The sequence below is a fragment of the Danio rerio genome, chromosome 8, assembly GCF_052040795.2.
Source record: "Danio rerio strain M-AB ecotype USA chromosome 8, GRCz13ab, whole genome shotgun sequence".
In the NCBI taxonomy this organism is placed as follows: domain Eukaryota; kingdom Metazoa; phylum Chordata; class Actinopteri; order Cypriniformes; family Danionidae; genus Danio; species Danio rerio.
The window spans coordinates 18919072-18941205 of record NC_141028.1 but is presented as its reverse complement, the minus strand read 5'-3'; the positions used below and the strand labels follow the sequence as shown (position 1 = coordinate 18941205).

Genomic DNA, 22134 nt, shown 5'->3' with positions numbered 1-22134 from the left:
TCGTAAAATGACAAAATCTACATAAGCTTTGCGTGATTTGCGTGTGCACACACAATTGGCAGCTCTATCTCTATCGTGAACAGGGGTAGGCAGATGTATAAATCTACATTTGTTGACAGACAGTTTGGGCTACTTCTCAGAATTTTAGGAATTATCGGCCTGGCAATTTAAGTAGATGAACATTTTTCAGTCTTATGCCTTACCCAGAATATAAAAATACAAATAAACACATTTAGATCATTTACTTCAATCATTACTATTGGAATGTGAAAAGACTTTTAACCAGCACAACAAAAATGTTTCTGAAGACAATCATCTACTGCACCTTTAAATAGGCTATTTTATGATACAGTTTTATAGCAAAATCGAGTTTTGTTCTAAGGAGAAAACAAAAATGATTATTTAAAAATGACTTTCAGATCTGGAAAGCAGAAAAAAGCCGTTGTGCAAATTGCCATGTTTTCTACTGCACATTTACCCTAAAACACGGTCGACAAAATGAAAAGTGTGCACTGTCAGTGTGAAAATGGTGTCTCACGAGTCTTCTTTTGACTTTGGTACCATTCACTTTAAACAATGCCTGATACACAAACGCAACACCATTAACAACACATTCAAGGCATCAGGAAGACGTGAAGTGTTTGTCAGCTAAAATGCGTCCAGTTGCCACTTTCCTTCAGATAAACAGCAAACTAAACAGCAAACTAAGTGTGGAAAAACAAAAACAAAAACAGCTGCTTCTGACGAGAAATGTTTCTGAAATACTGCTTCAGTCAAAACAAAAAAGTACCTAACAAACGAAGCGTTTGAAGCTTTCGATTGTTTTGTTTTGCTTTGTTTATATAAAAGACAGATGGGAGTGGAAAAGATATTCCTGAGTGTAAAAATTAAACCACAAAAGAATAAAGTGAGGAACAAAAAAAAGAAAGAGCTTAAAGGCGGACGATCCATGTGTCGTTCAACTGCTTCATATTCAATTAAGAATTCAAACAGGGAACATTGAAAAAGGACTTACATCATTGTTCATTTAAAAAAATACGTTTTAACATATTTGTCATATTTTTGATTAATTAAAAAAAGGGAAATGCAAAAGAATGCCTACAGCATGAATCTGATTATGATCTTAACTTGGCATAATAAAATACTCAAGCAACCATTGATCCCATTTAGACCATAACAGTAAAAATCACTCTCTGGGAAGTACATTTGGTACATTACACTCTGATTGGTACACTGGTAATGATTTTTGCAAATTACACAGCATTTAACTGTAAGAATAAGAATAATAAGAGTTTTACTGGAGGACAGTTACACAGTATGTTACTGTATTTTACAGTTGCATTGTGAAAATGACTTTATATTTTACAGTAAAGATGTACAATACTGTAAATACACACAGCAAATGGTGCTATAAATGTAAATACAGTATTTTTGCTGTAGTTTATTTACAGCAAGTTACTGGCAAACTGCTGCCAGTAAGTTACTGTAGATTCTACAGGAATTTAGCCCCTTTATCCCCTTTCACACATATAGACTTCTCTGAAAAACTGCCGGTAATTTTCATGTGTGATCATGTGTGAATTTTCCGGAGAAGTTGCAACATCACTGGTAATTTCCTGGAATGTTCACGTTTAGAATGAGCTGATGTGTATGTCTTTCTGACCAATCAGACCAATTCATATCCACGCCGTTTACGAAAACAAACAGCTTTAAATCCTTCTCCAGATACATTTAGCTGCTGCTGGTTAGTCAGATAAGGTTTCTTTGTTCCTTCTTAGTGTCAACTGTTCAGAAAATTATCAATCAATTCTTATAAACCACTGTGAGTTTACGCGCTCAGAATGTAAAGGAAAAAAAAATTAAACTATCAAGAAAAAGAATGACCCCCTTCTTGTTTAATGCAAGCGCGGCTGTTTATAACTCATTTCTGGTTAATGATACCAGAATTTACCGGTATTTTGGAATGGATGTGTGAATGGTGTTTTCCAGAAAAATTCCGGAACGTTCTTGCCTGTGTAAACAGCACATTTAAATTGATCGGTAAAGTCGTTTCAGAAATCTGGATATTTACTGGTATCACTGTGTGAAAGGGGCTCTTGTTAACAGTGTAAATACAACATCCAGACTGATAAATAATCAGTGAAATGGACTTAAAGTCAGTTATAATGTAAGATAAAGTTATCGGGGGCACTTCAGAATACTGTGAATAATCAGAGTGCCTTTTTTAGAATATTCCTGTTGTACTTCATAATCCTTTTGCAATTAAATAGGTTAGTTTCCATCATATGCTCAAAGCTCTATTCATGCTGTAGGTGCAATTTCCATTTGAACATGAAATAAAAAAATACTATGAAAAAAAACTGATCATTTTATGTTTTTAAATACATTAGTTGCCAATAAAAATGATGTAAGTGATTTTTACGTTCTCCTAATATGAACTCGTAATAGAACATAAAAGAAGGATTGACACACAGACATTAAAAAGCACTTGAGAACGACAGACACGCAAAATAAACGATGAAACAAAACTAACGTCTTACCCATAAATAAGTATTTCTCATCTCTAATACAAAAAAGTCCAGGTTGTGGCGTGTCATACTGTGTTATGTGTTGGCAGTGTCCTCTTCCTCCTCCTCCTCCTCTTCCTCCTCCTCCTCTAAAACGCAGGGTTCAGATATTTCCCTGTTCTCCTCATGTTCGTACTCGTCCTCGTGCGGGACGTCCCCCACCTGCTCGTCCAGTGGGATCTCTGTACATTCAGAGTCCTGTGTGCAAAGTGTTTTGGAGTCGCTGCAGCTGTTCTCCTCTTCCTCCTCCTCCTCTTCATCTTCTTCAGGAGGGCTGCCGCTGTCCTTCTCGGTGTCTGACTCTCCGTCTTCCTCCAGAGTCAGCTCGAACTGAAACTTCTCCTGTCCTGCAGCGCGGCGGCCCTCGCTGCTGGTGTCCAGTGCTGGAGACGGGCTCTGCGGGATGGTGCTCTGGTACCACTCTCTGTTGTCCTCCAGCGTGTCCAGGATGTCCTGAGCATCTGGGTGCACCAGGTCTGCCCACGTCTCCCACAGCGGGTGCACGATGTAGTCAATGAAGCCAACCTGGCGGACAAAAAGAGAGAACAGTTGTTGTTTTAGAATGGTTTGTATACTGTAAGAATATACAATGATATGATCTAGTTTCAAATTAACAGTGATATTTATAAAAAAATAAGAAGTTATATTCTTTGGCTTTTATTCGAAACTGTAGCAGCAGAAGTGTGAGGGGACATTAAACCTTTTGCTTTCTGAGCACTGGCTGAGCCAAATGCTATGGGCAGGGTCTCAACGACTGTGTCTTTGTGGATCCATACAGGCCGAAGAAACTTGTTTGTTGATAAACTTTTGTGGTTGGTGGTTTGCAGGTTTTTAAATCACGTTCCTACCTACTTTATTTACTGTACATGCTTTGTTCAGCCATCTCAACCTATCCATCTAGATTTGTTTTAGACTAATTTTGGACTTTTTTTACACTTGCAAACTCATTAAGGCCTGTAGGGCTTTTTGAAGATGCTGTTTGACTGCAGAACAACCAACATGTCTAAATAAGAAAATTCTGCTGGAAACGAGTCTCCTGAACTGGGTTCTCATTTTTCCCACAATACTGTGTTTAAATACAAAATATTCTGTCATGAATTTTGGAATTTTCCATGATGGAACTGAAATGATTTATGTAATGATTAGCTTAAGCAGTAAATTTTAAAGTTTAATTTTATCAAACAAATTTGCAGATAACGAATTAAAAGTGTTATGTATGTTAGCAATTTTTTATTACTGACTATTTCAAGTGTAATTCGGAAAGTAAAAAATAAATATTTAATAAATTTATTTTATTTAAAGCTTTTTAGATGAATAATTCCGCCTTCCACATGCCATCAAGACTAAATATTTATTTCAAAATACATACTGTACTAATTTAGATTTGTTAATAAATGAATTTCAAATGATAAATACAACATAAATAATAAATATATATAGCTTATACAACCACTAAAGGTCTACCATCGAAACATATAAGCACTCATGCATACAGGTAAATTTAATTCAGAAATAATATCCCAGAAAAAAACGGATTGTCAGTTTTCATAAAAGTTTAATAATTATTAACCCCAAACTTTTGAAAGTTAGTGTACATACTGCATTTGAAGACTGGATTATTAGCCCATTATTGGGCGAGGAACCATACATGGCAACTTCACTGTAGGGTCGGGCGATGTCGACCAATTCGGCATCGTACGATGTCTAATGTAAAACATTGCCATGGACAATGGAATCGTCATCGTAGGGGGATGAATTAATTATTTAGAAATAATTAATTCATAACAAATTAAGTATTTGTAGCTTACTGTTTCAATTACCTGACCTTCATCGTCTTTGTTTTACCCATAACCATATCATAAATAAATAAAGAGAAATTACACAAAAATTACCACCTGTCAATCACTTTTTTTTCACAGGACTCTGGCATGAATAGGCAGAGTGATCTGTGTCGTTATAATGGCGTCGACAAACTTGGTTGGTAAAAGGTGCACAACCAACAGGAACCAACCAACAGTATCTGAGGTTTTCGCTAAAATTACTTTTTAGAGCTGTGATACGTTACCTGATAGATTCAAAAGACTGAAGAGTCGTTAGATAGAGACAAGATTAATTCAATATCCTGTTGAACAACTATAGTGATTGCGATCCAGCGGTACATCCTTGATAGACTATCCGACGTGCACTGCTCTCTGGGGCTTTGTGCTCAAAGCACCCGCAGAGTGCTGGAGCTCAGACTCATGCATACGTTGCAGCGCATGACTGTGTGTGTGTGTGTGTGTGTGTGTGTGTGTGTTTGTCTGGTCACGTAACATGCGTTTTTCGTGAGTGGGTTGCCGCTGTAATAGGGGCGGAGTGGAGGATCGAGATGCTGGCTCAGCATTGTGATGTCTATCAGCGATGGACGATGGCATCGTCTATCTACCCAACCCTACTTCACTGGCATAGATTACAATATAATTTCTTTTTAAATCATACAAATCCAAAAGTCTTTCCATAACCCTAGTAACTTGAGCATTCCAATGAGTGTGTCCTATAAAGGCTTTAATCCCATTAAATGAAAATACATTTTTAAAAGTATTATTTCACAATAAGCTTTAACTTGTTAACATACACTTAAATGAGCTCTAAAGCATTATTAAAAGGCAAAGGTTTGTAAAAATCATGGGCTGAATAGTTAAAACTGATTTAAACCCATATGCTGTAGTTGACACCATGTATGAAGTGTAAAAAATAGTTAGACAAAGGATGAGTAAAATAATACTAATCAACTATTATAGACATGTATATATGTAAATGACCTGGGACTTCTCGACGGAGGCGTTGTGCTTGTCACACATGGGGCTGATCTCCATGCCGCGCTCGCGCTCTCTGTCCCCCTGACTGAAGAACTCCTCCATGATGCGGTCTGTCCACTGCCTGTACAGCTGCAGCGGCTTCGTCGGGTTACTGAGGTCAGCACAGTGAACCATGTTCTGCAACACCTGACACACACAGATGCACGCACACACACACACACACACACACAAAAAAAACTCTGTGAATTTTAGCTGAAGTAATTACAAATGCAATATACAGTTGAAGTCAGAATTATTAGCCCCCTTTGATTATTTTTTCTTTTTTAAATATTTCCCAAATGATGTTCAACAGAGCACTAAAATGTTCACAGTATGTCTTATAATATTTTTTTTCTTCTGGAGAAAGTCTTATTTGTTTTATTTTGCTTGAATAAAAGCAGTTTTTATTTTTTAAACACCATTTTAAGGACAATATTATTAGCCCATTTGAGCTATATATTTTTTCAATAGTCTAAAGAACAAACCATCATTATACAATAACTTGCCTAATTACCCTAACCTGCCTAGTTAACCTAATCAATTTAGTTAAGCCTTTAAATGTCACTTTAAGCTGTATAGAAGTGTCTTGAAAAATATCTAGTCAAATATTATTTACTGCCATCATGGCAAAGATAAAATAAATCAGTTATTAGAAATGAGTTTTTAAAACTATTATGCTTAGAAACATGTTGAAAAAAATCTTCTCTCCGTTAAACAGAAACTGGGGAAAAAATAAACAAGGGGCGAATAATTCTGACTGAAAAACATTTTGGACTTGGGATCCCTTTCTGGACTATATCAAAGGCCTGCCTATTACACCTAGTGTTAGCAACCTGTAACATTTGTCATTTTATCAGAAGGTTTTTTATTTAATATTTAAATTATTGTTATTAATTAATTTGTTAAATTTGTCACATCTGTATGCAGTTATTCTCTGATGTACTCAGGTATCTAATATACCTTATTTGGTATTTATGTATTTCTATATTTACTTTTCTTGTTATGTTAATTAATTTGTTAACTGTGTTAATGATTGGTGTTGAGGGATGGCATTAACAATGGACAACATATTACTGTTTACTTTTCTCAATATTTAATTTGTTTTTCATCCAAAAGATTACGGAGACCCGGAAGGGACATGTTGGTGGTGAAAAAATGGGTGGGAGGAAAAAAAAACTGAGTGATAGGAAAATATTTTGCTTTCCCCTCGCAAAGCTATTGTTCCATAAACACTTCCCATTTACTTTTATATATGAATCTAAACATGTCAACCCTCCGGTTTTTGGAGAAAAGTTAATGAAGTGAAAAACAGCAAATGAATCTCTGGTTTTGTTTTGTTTGATAGCAGAGGTGTCACTTTAATGAAAGCATTTAATTACTTTAGTAACTGTTTGTGCTCATTCAAGAGAAAATTAGTTGTCTAAAGTAAACTTGCAGGACGGACATTTTTACAAATTATTAAGTGTATTTGTTTAAACACAAACCCAAAGTCTAAAGTGTCCTGCACTTTAGCTCCACTTTAAATGGCGTGTACAGAGGCTGATCTGGGATCAGTTTATCATACGGAGCGCGTCTGTCAGTCAGCGATAGTATGATGATAGGATGATTGATGCACAGCTTTAATGGAAAGAAAGTGAATGCAGACATTTTCATATTCATTCCAACGTGCTTTCAAGATTAAAAATATGGGAGTAATATGGGAGAATACTTAAACGAGATGATAGCGGAATAGAATTTTAAACTACGCGAGAATCCCTACAAAAATGGCAGGGTTGACATGTACAGTATGAAGTGAACAGGAAGTGTTTGTGGAACAACAGTTTGGTGAGACAACGCAAAACATCTTTGCGAGGGAAGGGAAAAATTTGCAAGGAAATGTAAAAATTTCAAAAATACATTTTCCTATGACTTAATTTTTTTTTCCTACCACTTTTTTTTTCTCCCACCATCACATCCTTTCCGGGTCTCCATAAAAGACCAAAAATAAAAGATTGAAAATAAAAAACCCATTTGGTATAGTTATATTTTTCATACAAATCTGTTAAATAAAATATCTCTCTATACAATATAAATTTTTCAAATATAATTAACAATACAATAAAACCATAATAGTGACAATTATAATAAAATGTTAATATTAAATAACAAAAATGGACTGACCTGTATCCGGTCAGAATAGTTGTCCAGCAGTAAAACCCCTGAACTGGTCACCTTTTTGGTCTCCACCATGGTTTTCAGATCCGCCAACAAATTCATATGTTTTGACATGTCTGTGGCCAGAACCTAAAAAAAACATGCATAGTCATCATTTTATCTAAAGAGAAATATGTTAAATAAATGCATTCATGCCTACTTTTCATGTAGAGCATTTTGAGGGATGTAAACAAAAACAATGGTCCCAATGTATTTCCTGTTTTACATTTTTAATTTCTTCACTTTCCGAAATTTCAAAAAGAGCCACATATTGAGAAATAATGTTATGATAGCTGTTTTAACATTACATTATGATTGCATTGCCTCTTGTTTCAGTTATGTAACAAGTTTCATAAGCAGGAAATGTTCATGGGCCAATGACATGACCACATTGAAATGGTCTATATGCTGACATGTAGCTTAAAGTGCAAAAACAATTAAGTTTGATCAATTATAGTCCTCGTAGACCAATCCGCTCAAAGTTTAATGACTTAGCAGCTTGACTCACAATATCAATGACCATCTTGCGGAGCGACTGTCTCTGTTTCTTGGTCAGGTTCTGGAAGATGTCACAGTTTTCCTCCTGAAGCAGCTTAAAGCCAACAGCTAGATGATGATTCTCCAACACAGATGAATCATTGTACATGAGGGCCAGCTCAGAGTCTGATGGGACAAAGACAAAACCGTACAATCAATCATACAGTATAATACATAAGTAAACATACAGTTGAAGTCAAAATGACTAGCCCTCCAGTGAAAACTGTTTTCTATTTCAAATACTTCACAAATTATATTTAATAGATAAACAAACTTTTCACAGTATTTCTTATAATATTTTTTCTACTGGAGAAAGTCTTATTTGTTTTATTTCGGCTAGAAAAAAGCAGTTTTATAAAGGGTAATATTATAAGCCCCCTAAGCAATATTACAATTCGATTGTCTTCAAAACAAAACATTGTTATACAGTGGCTTGCCTAATTACCCTAACTTGCTAGTTAAGTTAGTTAACCTAGTTAAGCCTTTAAATTTCACTTTAAGCTTAATACTAGTATACTAGTGTAGACAAAATAAGTCAGTTTTTAGAAAAACAATTGTTAAAACTATTATGTTAAACAGAAATTGGGGAAGGGAGGGCTAACAATTTTGGAGGGCTTTTAATTCTAAATGCAACTGTATATAGACTGCATAAGAACAAAAACTGATTAGCTGAAAGCTATGTGATATTCTAGTAAGAACTGCACTCATGTGGCTGCTTCACTTTTCTCTCCTCTGCTTGTTGTTGTGTCACCAGGGCTTAATTTGTGCCAGAACAAGCCAGATCCAAAACCTCTGAAATCTGATCCTGAACCTCATTTTACTGATCCCCCTCATCACATGCATCCCGGCCCTTCTTTCCATTTTTTTCTGTGACTCCTCAACCCTTTCCTCACTTTCGTCCGTGGACTCCTCCAACCACCCCCACTCTTTTCGCTTTCATCCGCGACACCTCTCCCTCTTCTGGTAACATGCCGAATCTGTTACCCAAATCTGTTCCGGGACCTCCCAATTTATAAATTAAGCACTGCGTGTCACAATGTATATTTAGACGTTTATCAGGTGAGTAAGGACTTGTTTGGACTTCAAATATGCAGTTTATTCATAACGATAGCAGTTGTGTAGCAAAATGTGTTTCACAGATTTAAGAGATCATCACGAGTAGCCTCACCATGGACACTTTTTCTGAAATCTGATGTATATTTCTATACAGTAGTTTCAGTCTCAATCATCTGTTATTTGTTCCAAAGTAAATTGATTTCACTGAAAGAAATGTCATTTTTTTTACTGCTCATAAATTAAAAATCTTGATCTTTTGACTGATTTGCTTAGCATCTTCATATTGTTTTTAGTCACTTTATTTTGATGGTTCGTTTATTGAATTTAAGTTACATTGCATCTACATGATTAAATTTTAGCTTAGTTAAATATCAGTTGAAGGAGCAGTATCAGCAGATCTTAAGCAGACAGTCAACTAAACCTCAAACGGACCATCTTAATAAAGTGTTACCTAGTTTTTAACATTGCTTACAAATAAGTTTTAAATGAATTAAACATTTAATATGAATAACAGTAGTATTTAATATAAGTTTTTGTTTTATTGCACAATTAAAAAAACATGCTACTTTTCTTGTTTTATTTCTTTTTGAAGCCTGACATTTGATTTCAGATCCAACAAAATGGCTTGTTTAGTGTTTCTCGGTTAAAAACAGCCTCACACAGGTATGAACACAACACGTGTGACTTCTCTGCTTTTCAAGTTCCTGTTGAGCTTGTGAAAAACAGTGCAAGTCCCTCTGTTAGTCACTGAGGGGATTTTACCAGCCGTGTGGGCGAAACACGTGAGCTGTGTGAATCACAGACACATGTTGCCCACCAAACACATGTATCCATAGCATGTGAAAACCACCCGATTGACCCTTTGCGCACGTGATAACAGCTTAAACATGTATTGATTACTCTTTAAACGGGTCCGCTACTTTGAACAACGTGATGAAGCTAAAAGTGTTTTTGACAACTGTGAAGAACACTGAACAAACACAAGTTGTTAAATGAGGAAGCGATGATGCTACATTTTTTGATGTTTGAATAAAGTTATTTACGCTGCATTTAATTAGATCAGAAAGACAATAAATACTTAATATTACAGTACATATTATTATTTCAATTTAAAAATCACGTTTTTTTATGTGAAAATAATTTAAAATATAACATTTTATTAGTTTTGAGTTTTCAGGGTCACATGATTCTTCAAAAATTATATAACAGAATTTCATAGTAATGATTATTCAACCCAGACTCTTTCTGAAGAAAGCGCCAAATACATCACAAAGCTACGTTTTTTTTTTTTTGTTTTGCAATCTCTGTTTTCGCAAATCCACCAGGGGCCGCTGTGTACACTTTTTAAGATCTCAAATTTCTCTCATGAATGCCATTTGTGCCTGCTGTTCTTGCATAATCCACCAGAGGCCACTGTCGACTGACTGTATGACCCACTGAATGGTATTATACCACCCCGTAGTGTTCGTTTTAAAGACAAAATGCAGCCATACGTACTTCTGGCTACATAATTTGTGATCTCCAGAAATGCATATAGGGGTAGGTTTTCAAAATGAGTCTATGTTGCGATTCTTACTGATTAATTCTGGAATTATAACACAATATAACATATATAACAGCATTTATTTGTAATAAACTCTTTTCTTACATTTTGAATGTCTTTACTCACACTTTCAATCAATTTAAGGTGTTCTCAATGAACAAACAATTTGTTGAGATTTACATTTGAATAGCTTCCATAAAAAATGAATAAAAAAAGCAGTTAAACAGCTGTCAACATTGATAAGAATTAGAAATGTCTTCAGAACACAAAATCAGCATAACATAATAAGCATTATAACAGAAAGGACAAAACAATAAAGCTTTTTTTCAATTAAGATAACTAGCAAAAAAAAAAGGAATATATACCAAAACAACAGTTTGAGACAGTAATTCATGATTTTATGACCACTCGGTTAGATTACTGTAATGCACTGTATGTGGGGAGTAGCAAGTCAGCTATTGTCTGTTTGCAAATGGTGAAAAAAAATGCAGCAGCACGCCTGTTAACTGGTACCCACAAATATGACCACATCTCCCCCACTTTGCTTCATTGGTTGCCAGTGAATTTTAGAATACAGTTTAAGATTCTTTTATTTGTTTTTAAACAAATTTGGTAGGTCCAAGACTTTAGAATGATTTGCCGCTGCCCACTAGACAGGGATCATCCTAAATCAGCTCTTAAAACTCATTTTTTGTTGGCATTTGACACCTGATCTTACTAGCTGGTTGTTCTAATTATTATCCCTTTTTAGGTAGTTTAGCTATATTTGCTCTTGTATTTTATGTTCTTTTATGCTTATTTTGTTGTATATTTCTGTACAGCACTTTGGCTCACTTCTGTGTTTTTAAAGTGCTCTATAAATAAAGTTTGACTTGACAATCAAATTTCAGCTTTGAACCTAAGAAATAAATTGCAAATTAGAATATATTCAAACTGAATTATTAATGTACATTTTAATACATTTTCATGATGTATAAAGCGATGTTTTACTGTATCTGCCTTTAAAAATGTTAACTAGTTTAAACTTTTGACTCTCCGTAGGAACATCTCGTTTGGAAATATAAAAGATGTCATTAAGCATAAAAAAACCCAGTAAAACAGGAATATAGCAAATTGTCATATTACAATCAAGCTAACGACTTACTAGTGTTAATGAGGAACTGGTTGGAGACGCCAGGATGGTCAACATCATGAATCGCACTGGCAAATATGGCAGCGAGAATTTCAAGGTCTGTAAACACAGCCTGAAAAAAAAAAAAACAGACACAGACAGATTATATAAAATCTCACGTCGCCATCCGCTCTCTTGAACACCCAGCAGTGAGAATAAAAGAGCGTGTCTGCAGCACTGCATTCTGGGACAGCAGTATCGCACCTCAAGGGCAGGAGTTGATAGCAGGACGTGAGTGGACTGTGTGACATCAGCAGCATGGATGTTGTTGTGATAGGCAACGTCAGCATGATAATGGTCCTCTAAAGTCATCAGATAGGTGATAAACGTGTCGAGGGGAATTTTAAACGTCTTTAACAAGTCCCTCTCCTACAGCACAGAAGTACCTTGTTAGTGGAAAGACATTCAAGCAAAAACTAGAGCACGATGGAAAAACACTGCGAACACCACATACCTGGAATATTGTGTACATCATAACCGTTAAAGGTCTGTTTCCAGAAAATTCTGACACTTTGAAGACATTAAGGCCCCATTTATTTACATCTTCGAGCTCCTGAAAAGGCACAAATTGAAAGATGTTTATCATTCTGTTTTGGAGTTTGCAACATAATTGCTTGATAATAACCAATAACAAATCAAATTCAGCATATTTAAACTATATCTAAAGGATCACCCTGACACTTAAGACTATATAATATTGTTATAATAATAATAATAATTATTATTTATTTATTTAATTATTTTTAATTCCCAGGTTCTGCTGGTTGCTGTACTTGCTGAATTTTCCTTGCTCTCCTAAGCCAATTGTATTTTTTTTGTTTTGGTTCAACTTGGAACGTCCTCAACCATTGCAGAGACAGGAGATCAGAGTGAGCGCTCCAGCTTGGCTCCACCCTGATCCATTTATTAACTATTTAAATAATTTACTCCTTTGAATGCAAAGCTGAATTTTCAGCATCATTATTTCTTGTAATCTGAAATCTACTATAATAATAATCTTAAATAAATAATATCTATAATACTGATTTATTAATATTCAAAAGAGTTGTGCAACTTAACATTTTTATGGAAATCCTGATACTTTTTCTTGAATCAAACAAAACAGCACTATTTAAAATTGAAATCTTTTGTGAACTTGTCAGGGTTGATCAATGTTTTGTAAATTCCCAAAATCCCCCAAACCTTCAAACAATAACATAGCCTATACTTTATTACAGGACGTCTTTGTTTTACTTAACATGTTATTAATTACATCTGATTGCTTAAAAATTTACCTTGGCCAGCTCATCTTCTGTTTCAGTTTTAACCCCAAACCGAGGGATGTTTGAGTTGGTAAGGCTGGAACTGTGCGTTAGCTTCTTAACACCGCTAATCTGAGACATCGGCCTTTTTTTCTTCTCCTTGTCTTTCTGGGACTGTGGCGATGGCATTTCCACTTCGTTTTGCTTGTCTAAAAAAAACAGAGAAAAAGCTCAGGGATGCATCTAGAAATCAGTGGTGCTTGTGGGTAAAGTCACAGCATGTGCCATTAGAGCCACCGATTTGCAGGTTTCTAATTGAATGCTGGGCTACGGTCATGTAATGGTCTCACTTGTGGTGTCATTATTCAGCGGCAGTCAGGCTACAGAGCCACCGCTGGCCTGCTTTTTTTTGCTCACAATCAGCACTTCATTTGTCCTAGTTCTCGGAGTTACACCAAAAATACTCTGCTCCTCTTCATTGCATAGTGCAATTACAACAATATTCAGTTAAATAAAGTATCGAGATAATAATCATGAATAATATTGTTGTGGGCATTTTATTATTAATAATTACAGAATGCCTTTAGAAATATTCAGATTGCTGTGTTTTGAAGTGGTGATTTTATAGGCCTTCAATAATGCACATTTTCACATGTTAATCTGGCCTGAAACATGACTGGGATGTTAATTGAAAATGTTCTGATTCTTTAAATGATAACACTTTACAATAAGAATAATCTATAGGCTAATACGTTTAATAAGTCATTAAAATCTGAATCAGTAACTGTTTTATTTAATGGAGCTTATAACTAATAAAGTTCTGTTGTATTTTACTACTAAACTAACATTGACATAACTTCTGTAACAAATGTTCTCACTGTTGATGTTAGGGTAATGCATTAACATTTACTACTGATAGCTTATTGTAAAGTGTTATATAATATACTATAATAATCCGTTTGCAAATTAAATAGTTTGTTTACATTAAATTATGAAAAAAGCAAGTACTTTTTTTATTTAAAAAAATATTTTTTTTCAGTTTGTCAATTAAATGATAATATTGTATATCATGACAAAATTGCATTACATATACATGTATGCTCAGCATATTTGAGTATAGCCCTTACAAAATCTCTTATTTAATTGAACAATTATATTATTTACAATATAAATAAATTTGTGCACATACTGTGCATTAGTTTAGTCAGTACTGAAGCCAAATCTGAAGCTAATCTAACAAAATAACTTACAATAACGTTCTAAAAATTTGTAACCCAAATTTATGTGTTAGGGATCATTTTTAAATAAACATTTAAAAAAGAGCAAGAAACAAGAGAAACAAAAAACATATAACATTTTGTAGTTTGTATTTTTTTTTTTTGTAATATTTAGCATGAATTTAAATGTATTATCTTTCTATTTATAAAAGTTTTCAGTGACTAAAATATTATTATAATAGCTATATCTGTTTTATAAATCGGTTTTGTTCAACTGCACCAAGATGTATCATCTACATTCACTGAGAAATTGATAAAAAATATTATTTTCAAAATGGGGTTTACTCATTTATCCTAAGGGCTCTACATACTGTATTATTATAGTTGTTTTATTTTGTTTTGTTTGTGGGGAAACTCACCCAGGAATGTACTGGAGATGTACTCAGAAACCTGGTTACCAGATCGGCTCATCTCTGAGAGGTGAGTCAATTCTCTGTTCAACATCCTCTTGAACTGTTGAGAGAAACAAACGCATAATGATTTCATGCTTTTATTAACAAAAGTCTGACCATCAGTGACTATTATTTTTTAGAAGAACTACACAGAAAACACATTTCCATCCTAATAAAAAATAAAAATATGTTGTGTGAAAGTGTTGTGTAACATGTCTGCACTATTGTTCGAAACGCCTCCTCTGAAATTCACTCCTAAACAAGACACCATTTTACTTCTTTTTAAAAAACATTTAATGGATTTTCTCTTGTCAATAGTGTTGCTAACAGTCATCAAACACGCCACATCTTCAAGGCTAAGTCCTCCAAACAACCTCTAAAAACAGGAGAACCCTCTCCCACGGTTGAAAATGTCAGGTCAAAATGACCCGCTTGGTCACAGATAGACGCTACAAAACAAAGTACCATTTTCCTTATTTTTAACAAGATCTGCAAGCCCAAACTGGAGATGGAAACCACCGCATGTCAAAAATAAACACCTTAATGCGTGCAAACAAACAAACAGGACAGTGACAGCACATGATGTGCTGGGGCTTTTTATAGCAATTTAGCTTTAAAAAGAACCTGGATCAATATGAGTAAGCAAAAAATAATGATGAGGTAAAAAAGACTTTTAAAAAGATGTTATATATTGCTGTGATAAAATGACAACATAATATTCATTCAAATATAAATTGAAATATATTTTTACTGTAAAAAATGAACGAACCCATCCAATTCAAATCATCATTGTTATTAATTTAACAATTTATTAATTTATTTTAAAATATAAATGTAAATATAGTTTGATTTTAAACAGAGTGCATATAAAAATAGATTAGCAAAAAAATGTTTTATATACTGTAATTATCTAATCATGAAGAAAACAAATGTTAAATATAAAAATAATAAAAATGCAACAAATAAAAAACTATGTTACTATTATAAATATCATTATTAATATTAATATCAACATTGATGTTAATATTAATATTATTATTGATATTAATATTAATGATAATAAGGGACTAAGCTGAAAAAATGACAGAATGAACGAATGATGATGACAATAAAAAAATAATAATAAAATAATAATAATAATAATAATAATAATAATAAGAGACCAAGCTGAAAAGGAAACGGATGAATTATTGTTATTATTATTATTATTATTAATAATAATAAAAAATATTATAAAAAAGTGACAAAATGAACGAACAATGATGATGATGACAATAAAAAAAATAATAATAAGAGACCAAGCTGAAAAGGAAACGGATGAATTATTGTTATTATTATTATTATTATTATTAATAATAATAATGACAATAAAAATATTATAAAAAAGTGACAAAATGAACAAACAATGATGATGATGACAATATAATAATAATAATAATAATAATAAGAGACCAAGCTAAAAAGGAAACGGATAAATTATTGTTATTATTAATAATATTAATAATAATATTATTAATAATAATAAGCAATCATTCTTTGTGAAACCACATACTGAATACCAGTAATAAACAATACCAACCCCTCCTACCACATTCCACTATAAGAGTACAGCATTTGAGGATTTGTGAACTCACCTTTATGTATCCCCAAGAAACTGACAGCAAATAATTAGCCTCAGGCATTTTGAATGAGTAAATCCAGATAGCAGATGTGATAAGAAAAATGCAGCTGATAAAAAAGTCAAACACAAAATACCCAGCGCAGAAGCTTCCACGGCTCAAATCCACCTGAATTAGGCTAAACCCCATCTGAAAAGTCTAGAAATTCCTTAAGCCATTCCTCACGATGGCAGACTCCATTGCTAGGAAAGCTGGCAAAGCTCCACCTAAGACAGAGGAGGGCATGAAGAAGCCTCAGCATTGTCTGATAGCATCTCTCTGTTCTTCAAAGCACACAGACTGAAAAATGCCTGCGCTTTGGAAGAGGGGAAAAAATGCCATTTAACAGCTTCCAAATAAGGCTGCGTTGTGCAGGTGAGAGTCACTGGTGCAGCTCAGCCAATCAGACGGCTCCTCCAGATTAGAATGAGCTCATCACTGCAGCCGATTGGCTGAGCTGAGCTCCTTTGGGAGTCAAGGCTCCACCCACTTCAGCTTGTAGACGTGTGCAGCTTAGTTGTGTGCTCTTCATATGAGAGCTCAGTGATACAACGAGCAGATCCTCTACAGGATTCACAGTCATCATGTGTGGTTTGCATTAATGCGTCTGCATGTCGTGTTTGGCCATGAGCATATGTGTGTGTGTATGTGTGGAGGGGTGAGGTAATGTTCATGATATGACGTAATGTTTTGGAAGCGGACACTGTGTCAAGCAGACTAATAAAATATTCAGTGAAATTCATTGACAAATCTACTGAGGGGAGTCAATGGAGAGCATATGTTGTATGAACAATTACAAAAAAATAAAATAAAACCAATGACGCCTGTGCTGGTTTTGTCCTAGTAAATTGTTAATGAGGTTCCTTAAAGCAGAAAAAAGCTTTGTTCAGCCACTGACTGGCAGATGGGAATTTTTTTAAACAATGACGTGTTTTCATTGGCTCAGTAGTAGCTGTTGTTTTTTAAGTAGCCTGTAACATGCCACATTTTAAATTGCATTTAACACACTAAATTTAATATTAATTTAAAATTATTATTATTATTATTATTAAAAAAAATCTATACATTATACATTTTACATACATCATATTTTATTTATTTATTTATTATTTTTTTAGGAATTTTTCACCTTTTATTCGGATAGGACAGACAGAAATGTATTAAGAGCAGAGAGAGGGGAAGGATCAGCATAGGACTTCGAGCTGGGAATCGAACTCGGGTCACCGTGAGCACCATGGTGCTATATGTCAGCACGTCAGCACACTTAACCCATAGGCTATTGGCGCCAGCATTACATTATATTTATTTATGTTATATTATATATTATTTTTATTTTATTTAGTTTGAAAATTATTTAAAATAATTTGAATGTATTATGATAAATAGTACTTGATGTGCATTATATAAAGCATATGTGGTTTACTAAAATATTTTACTCTCATTCATTCCTTCATTCATTTATTCATTTTCCTTCGGCTTTGTCCCTTTATTTATTAGAGGTCGCACAGCGGAATGAACCACCAACTTATCCAGCATATGTTTTACATCGAATGCCCTTTCAGCTGCAACCGAGTACTGGAAAACATCCATACACACTCATACACACATATACACGTCAGCCAAATTAGTTTATTCAATTCACCTGTACAGCATATCTTTCAAGGAAGCACTCAAAGGAAACCCATGCCAACATGGGGAGAACAGGCAAACTCCACACAGAAACACCGACTGCCCTAGCTGGGGTTCGAACCAGCGACCTTCTTACTGTGAGGCGACAGTGCTAATCACTAAGCCACCATGTCGTCCTATTCTCTATCTAAAAATACACAATTATATAATTAAATACAATTATTATATAAACTACAGCTTAATAATAGCAAGATATAACTGTATCACAGCTACAAACATGATGAATACACTGTAAAACCCAAAAAGTTAAGGTAACTCAAACCATTTGAGGAAACCGATTGCAACAAACCATTTAAGTTCAAAAACTAATCCTAATGAGTACTGTGAACTTAATCCATTTGAGTAAACAAAGCAATTTGAGCAAAGTAAACTCAAACCAACTGAGTACTGTAAAACCCAATAAGTTTAGGCAACTCAAACCGTTTGAGGAAACCGATTGCTGGAAACCATTTGAGTTAAAAAACTAATCTATAAGAGTATTGTGAACTTACTCCATTTAAATTGAAGTGTTGAGGTGTTTAATTCACCCATTTCCTTCAACACTGAGTTCAAAACTCTTTTCAAATGAGTAGAATTAATTTTCGGTAAATTGAGTTAACTACAATCATTTCATTTGATAAAGTTGACTGTTGGGTTTTACAGTGTACGTATTTCAATCCAATCATCAAAATATAAACCCACCAATCTATAGTACATAATAGGGTTGCTTCAATCAGGATTTAACAGCAGATACCAATTCCTTGTCATGGTGATTGACCAATATCGAGTACTGATCCTAATGCTTTATGTAATTTTGCCATTGCACAATTTCCCTCTAAGTATGACACTTAAGTGGAGATCTCGTCTTACCTAAGAGAATAAACTCAGGATGCTGCATATAATCCTATACATTATTACTACTGCATATAATCTTAAACATGTCTCTTATAACCATTTAATATGTACAGAAGCAGCTTTATAAAAACATAATAGATAATAAGCGGGAGACTCGTGGAGCTTCCGGTTGAGAAATTGCAGCAGCTCAAAACACTGGATATACAATGGTTGCAACAAAGAGATCACCACTCGTCAAAATCATGCCAATAAACTGTATAAACAGAGTTTGCGCCACACTGTATATATTTTAGCTGCTGTGACGCATGCGCAGTGATCGCTTCCGCCCCCAAGCATCATTTACCTCCTCACATGTTGTAGTGCTGCTATCTGTATAACCCAGGTGCACATGTGCATCTTCCTCTGCTTGTAAATTCATAAATAAACACCTGCGATCTGTTCATAGGATCGGTCAGATTGGCGAGTACCGATCGAGTCATTAAATACGATTATCAGCCGATACCGATCTCCGACCGATCGATCGGAGAATCCCTAGTACATAGCATATTACTCAAATGGCCAACGTCTTTCCAGTGTGGGCCATGTGCATTTTGACCAGCATGTCACTGAAGTACAGTGTTTTTAACCTGAGCTGGACAAGAGCTTCTGGCAACAAATAAAGAGGCGAGCGGTGGAGCTGACAGAACATGGTCAGGGATTATTTCACACTTCTGCTCCCTGTGTAGCACTAGTGGGATGCTGAGTAATTTGCAGCTTTACTGGAGCAGATGAGCCGACGGTAATAGGCTGTTGCGGGTCCATGCGGGCAGAGGCGACTGTGTTTCTATTGTTGGAACATCTAGAGGGTGTTAAAACACGTCTCTGAGCAAAAAATGGAAAGATATCACACAATTTGTAGCTGTGATTTCCTGAAAATGTGTTTTCTGGGACAGGCCTAAATAATGATTCGTTCCTCTATATATACGGCTCGTAGATCAAAAGCAACATTTATTCATTATTTCCTCTGAAGCTAAAATAGAGAAACTCTGAGCTTAAAATAGCAATGTCGAGGACCAAATAACACAATTGATATTCGGATATGAAATGTGGCTATTGAGGTGTCTTCGTGAAGGGTTTCGATGTTCATAACAGTGCAAGGCATTTCTTACATGCAAATCATATAATCAGCACTAATAAAAATATACCACAAAATAGTGCTGCACGACTAATTGAAAAAAAGACCACGATCTCGACTCAACCCTAAACACAATTTTAATCCTGATTTTCTACGATGTAGCCCATTTTATTTTCAAGGTCAGGAGAGATGTGTAAAATCAGTCGCACAAGAATTTACATTGTTTTATATATGCTGCACAACATTGCAAACACCTCCACATGGTACTAAAAGTGTCACATACTGTATTTATAAGGTATAATTTACCCACAAATGAAATTTCTGTCTTAATGTAATGAAGTATTTATTTAATACCGAGAGGACACACGCATGTCCACCATCTACTTTAGTAAACAGAACCTGCATAGGTTGTACATAACAGGTAATAAACTTGTAAGTATTGTTTGGATTGTTGCACAGACTGAGGACACAGGAAGTATGACTTGCATGTATATATTTTTTTTCCTCAAAGTGACAGCAGCCATGACATGAGTGCACTCAGCAGTGAAAGTGAAAAAGAAAGCGAACACATCATTTAAATGATTATATTGCATTTTAGAGTTATACTAATTCAACTTCATAATTATGAATAATTATATTCTGATGACATATTTAAAGTCTGTTTAAGTCCACCATTCCATGGTAAATACAAAATTTAGTATTTTAACCAACAGTAGACCTACACATAGGCCTGATATTATTAATGTTGTTTTACCATACGTTTGAGAAATAACAATAATAACAACCTACTTATATTAACCACTATTTTACATCGACAGAATGGTGAGAAAATCGTGATCTTGATTTTAAGCAAAAAAATCATGGTTCTCATTTTAGCCAGAATCTACAACTTAGCACCTGATAGAATCGTATGTAAACCATAGATTTTGAAAATAACACGAAAAATAACACTGTCATCCACATCAGAAGATCAAATTCAAAGTCTAAATAAATGAATGGAAGTGAACTTACAGTAGCATGAAACACAAGATTGTGCATTCTGTTTTCTGCTCTAAAAAGTCACAATTAATAATATGAAAATATATCTAAATCATAGACAAAGAAACAAGAAAATATAAAATGTTAGTAATTACTTATCGTAAATATTTGAAAGCATTACATACTATATATAACAATATATAACATATTAAACATATTACATATTAATTATGTATGTTTTGGTCACACTTTAAAACAAGGTTTCATTAGTAAACTAAAGTTGACTAACATGAATAAATACTGTAATAAATGGATTGTTAAATGTTTATTTTAGTAAATCATGCATTCTGCTTTATGCTCTGAAGAGTCGCAATTAATAATATTTAAAAATAATAATCATAAACAAACTAACAAGAACATAAAATGTTAATATTTCTTTATTGTAAATATTTTGAAGCATTACATACTATTTATAACAATATATAACATATTAAATATATTACATATTAAATATGCTTTGGTCATGCTTCACAATAAGGTTTCGATAGTTAATGTATTTACTAACAAGAACTAATAATAAACCATACTTGTACAGCATTTATGAATCATAGTTAAAGATTTACAAATGCATTATTAAAAACCAAATTCTTGCTTGTTAACATTAGTTAATTAGTTAATTATGTCAGTAACAATGAACTAACAATGAACAACTTCATTTCCATTAATTTGTAACTTGTTAGATGTTTGTTTATTTTAGTAAATCATGCATTCTGCTTTATGCTCCGAAAAGTCGCAATTAATAATATTTAAACTGAATAATCATAAACAAACTAACAAGAAAATAAAATGATAATAATTATTTATTGTAAATATTTTGAAGCATTAAATACTATTTATGACAGTACATCATTTATTAATCATAGTTATAGATTGACTAATGCATTATTAAAATGATTGCTTGTTAACATTAGTTAATGCACGGTCAGTTAACGAACTAACACTGAACGACTTTATTTTAATTAGCTAACATTGACTAACATGAATGCT

At 34.0% G+C, this 22134-nt stretch overlaps 1 protein-coding gene across 5 annotated transcripts in view; it reads right to left on the bottom strand.

Annotated features, from left to right (window-relative positions):
• pde4d (phosphodiesterase 4D, cAMP-specific) overlaps positions 1-22134 on the bottom strand; it is a 234878-nt gene that overhangs the window by 5523 nt on the left and 207221 nt on the right. For 3 of the 5 annotated variants that reach the window (XM_087264468.1, XM_087264470.1, XM_087264471.1), the window contains 9 exons: positions 14782-14875; positions 13179-13354; positions 12359-12457; positions 12109-12273; positions 11878-11977; positions 8106-8260; positions 7565-7687; positions 5369-5551; positions 1299-3092 (listed from right to left, as the gene is read on the bottom strand). In XM_087264468.1, coding sequence (XP_087120594.1) covers positions 2604-3092; positions 5369-5551; positions 7565-7687; positions 8106-8260; positions 11878-11977; positions 12109-12273; positions 12359-12457; positions 13179-13354; positions 14782-14875 — 1584 coding nt within the window. In that variant the 3' untranslated portion in view covers positions 1299-2603. Of the gene's footprint in view, positions 1-63; positions 3093-5368; positions 5552-7564; positions 7688-8105; positions 8261-11877; positions 11978-12108; positions 12274-12358; positions 12458-13178; positions 13355-14781; positions 14876-22134 lie in introns of all 5 variants that reach the window. The other 2 variants (XM_087264469.2, XM_087264472.1) reach the window with 1 other exon arrangement.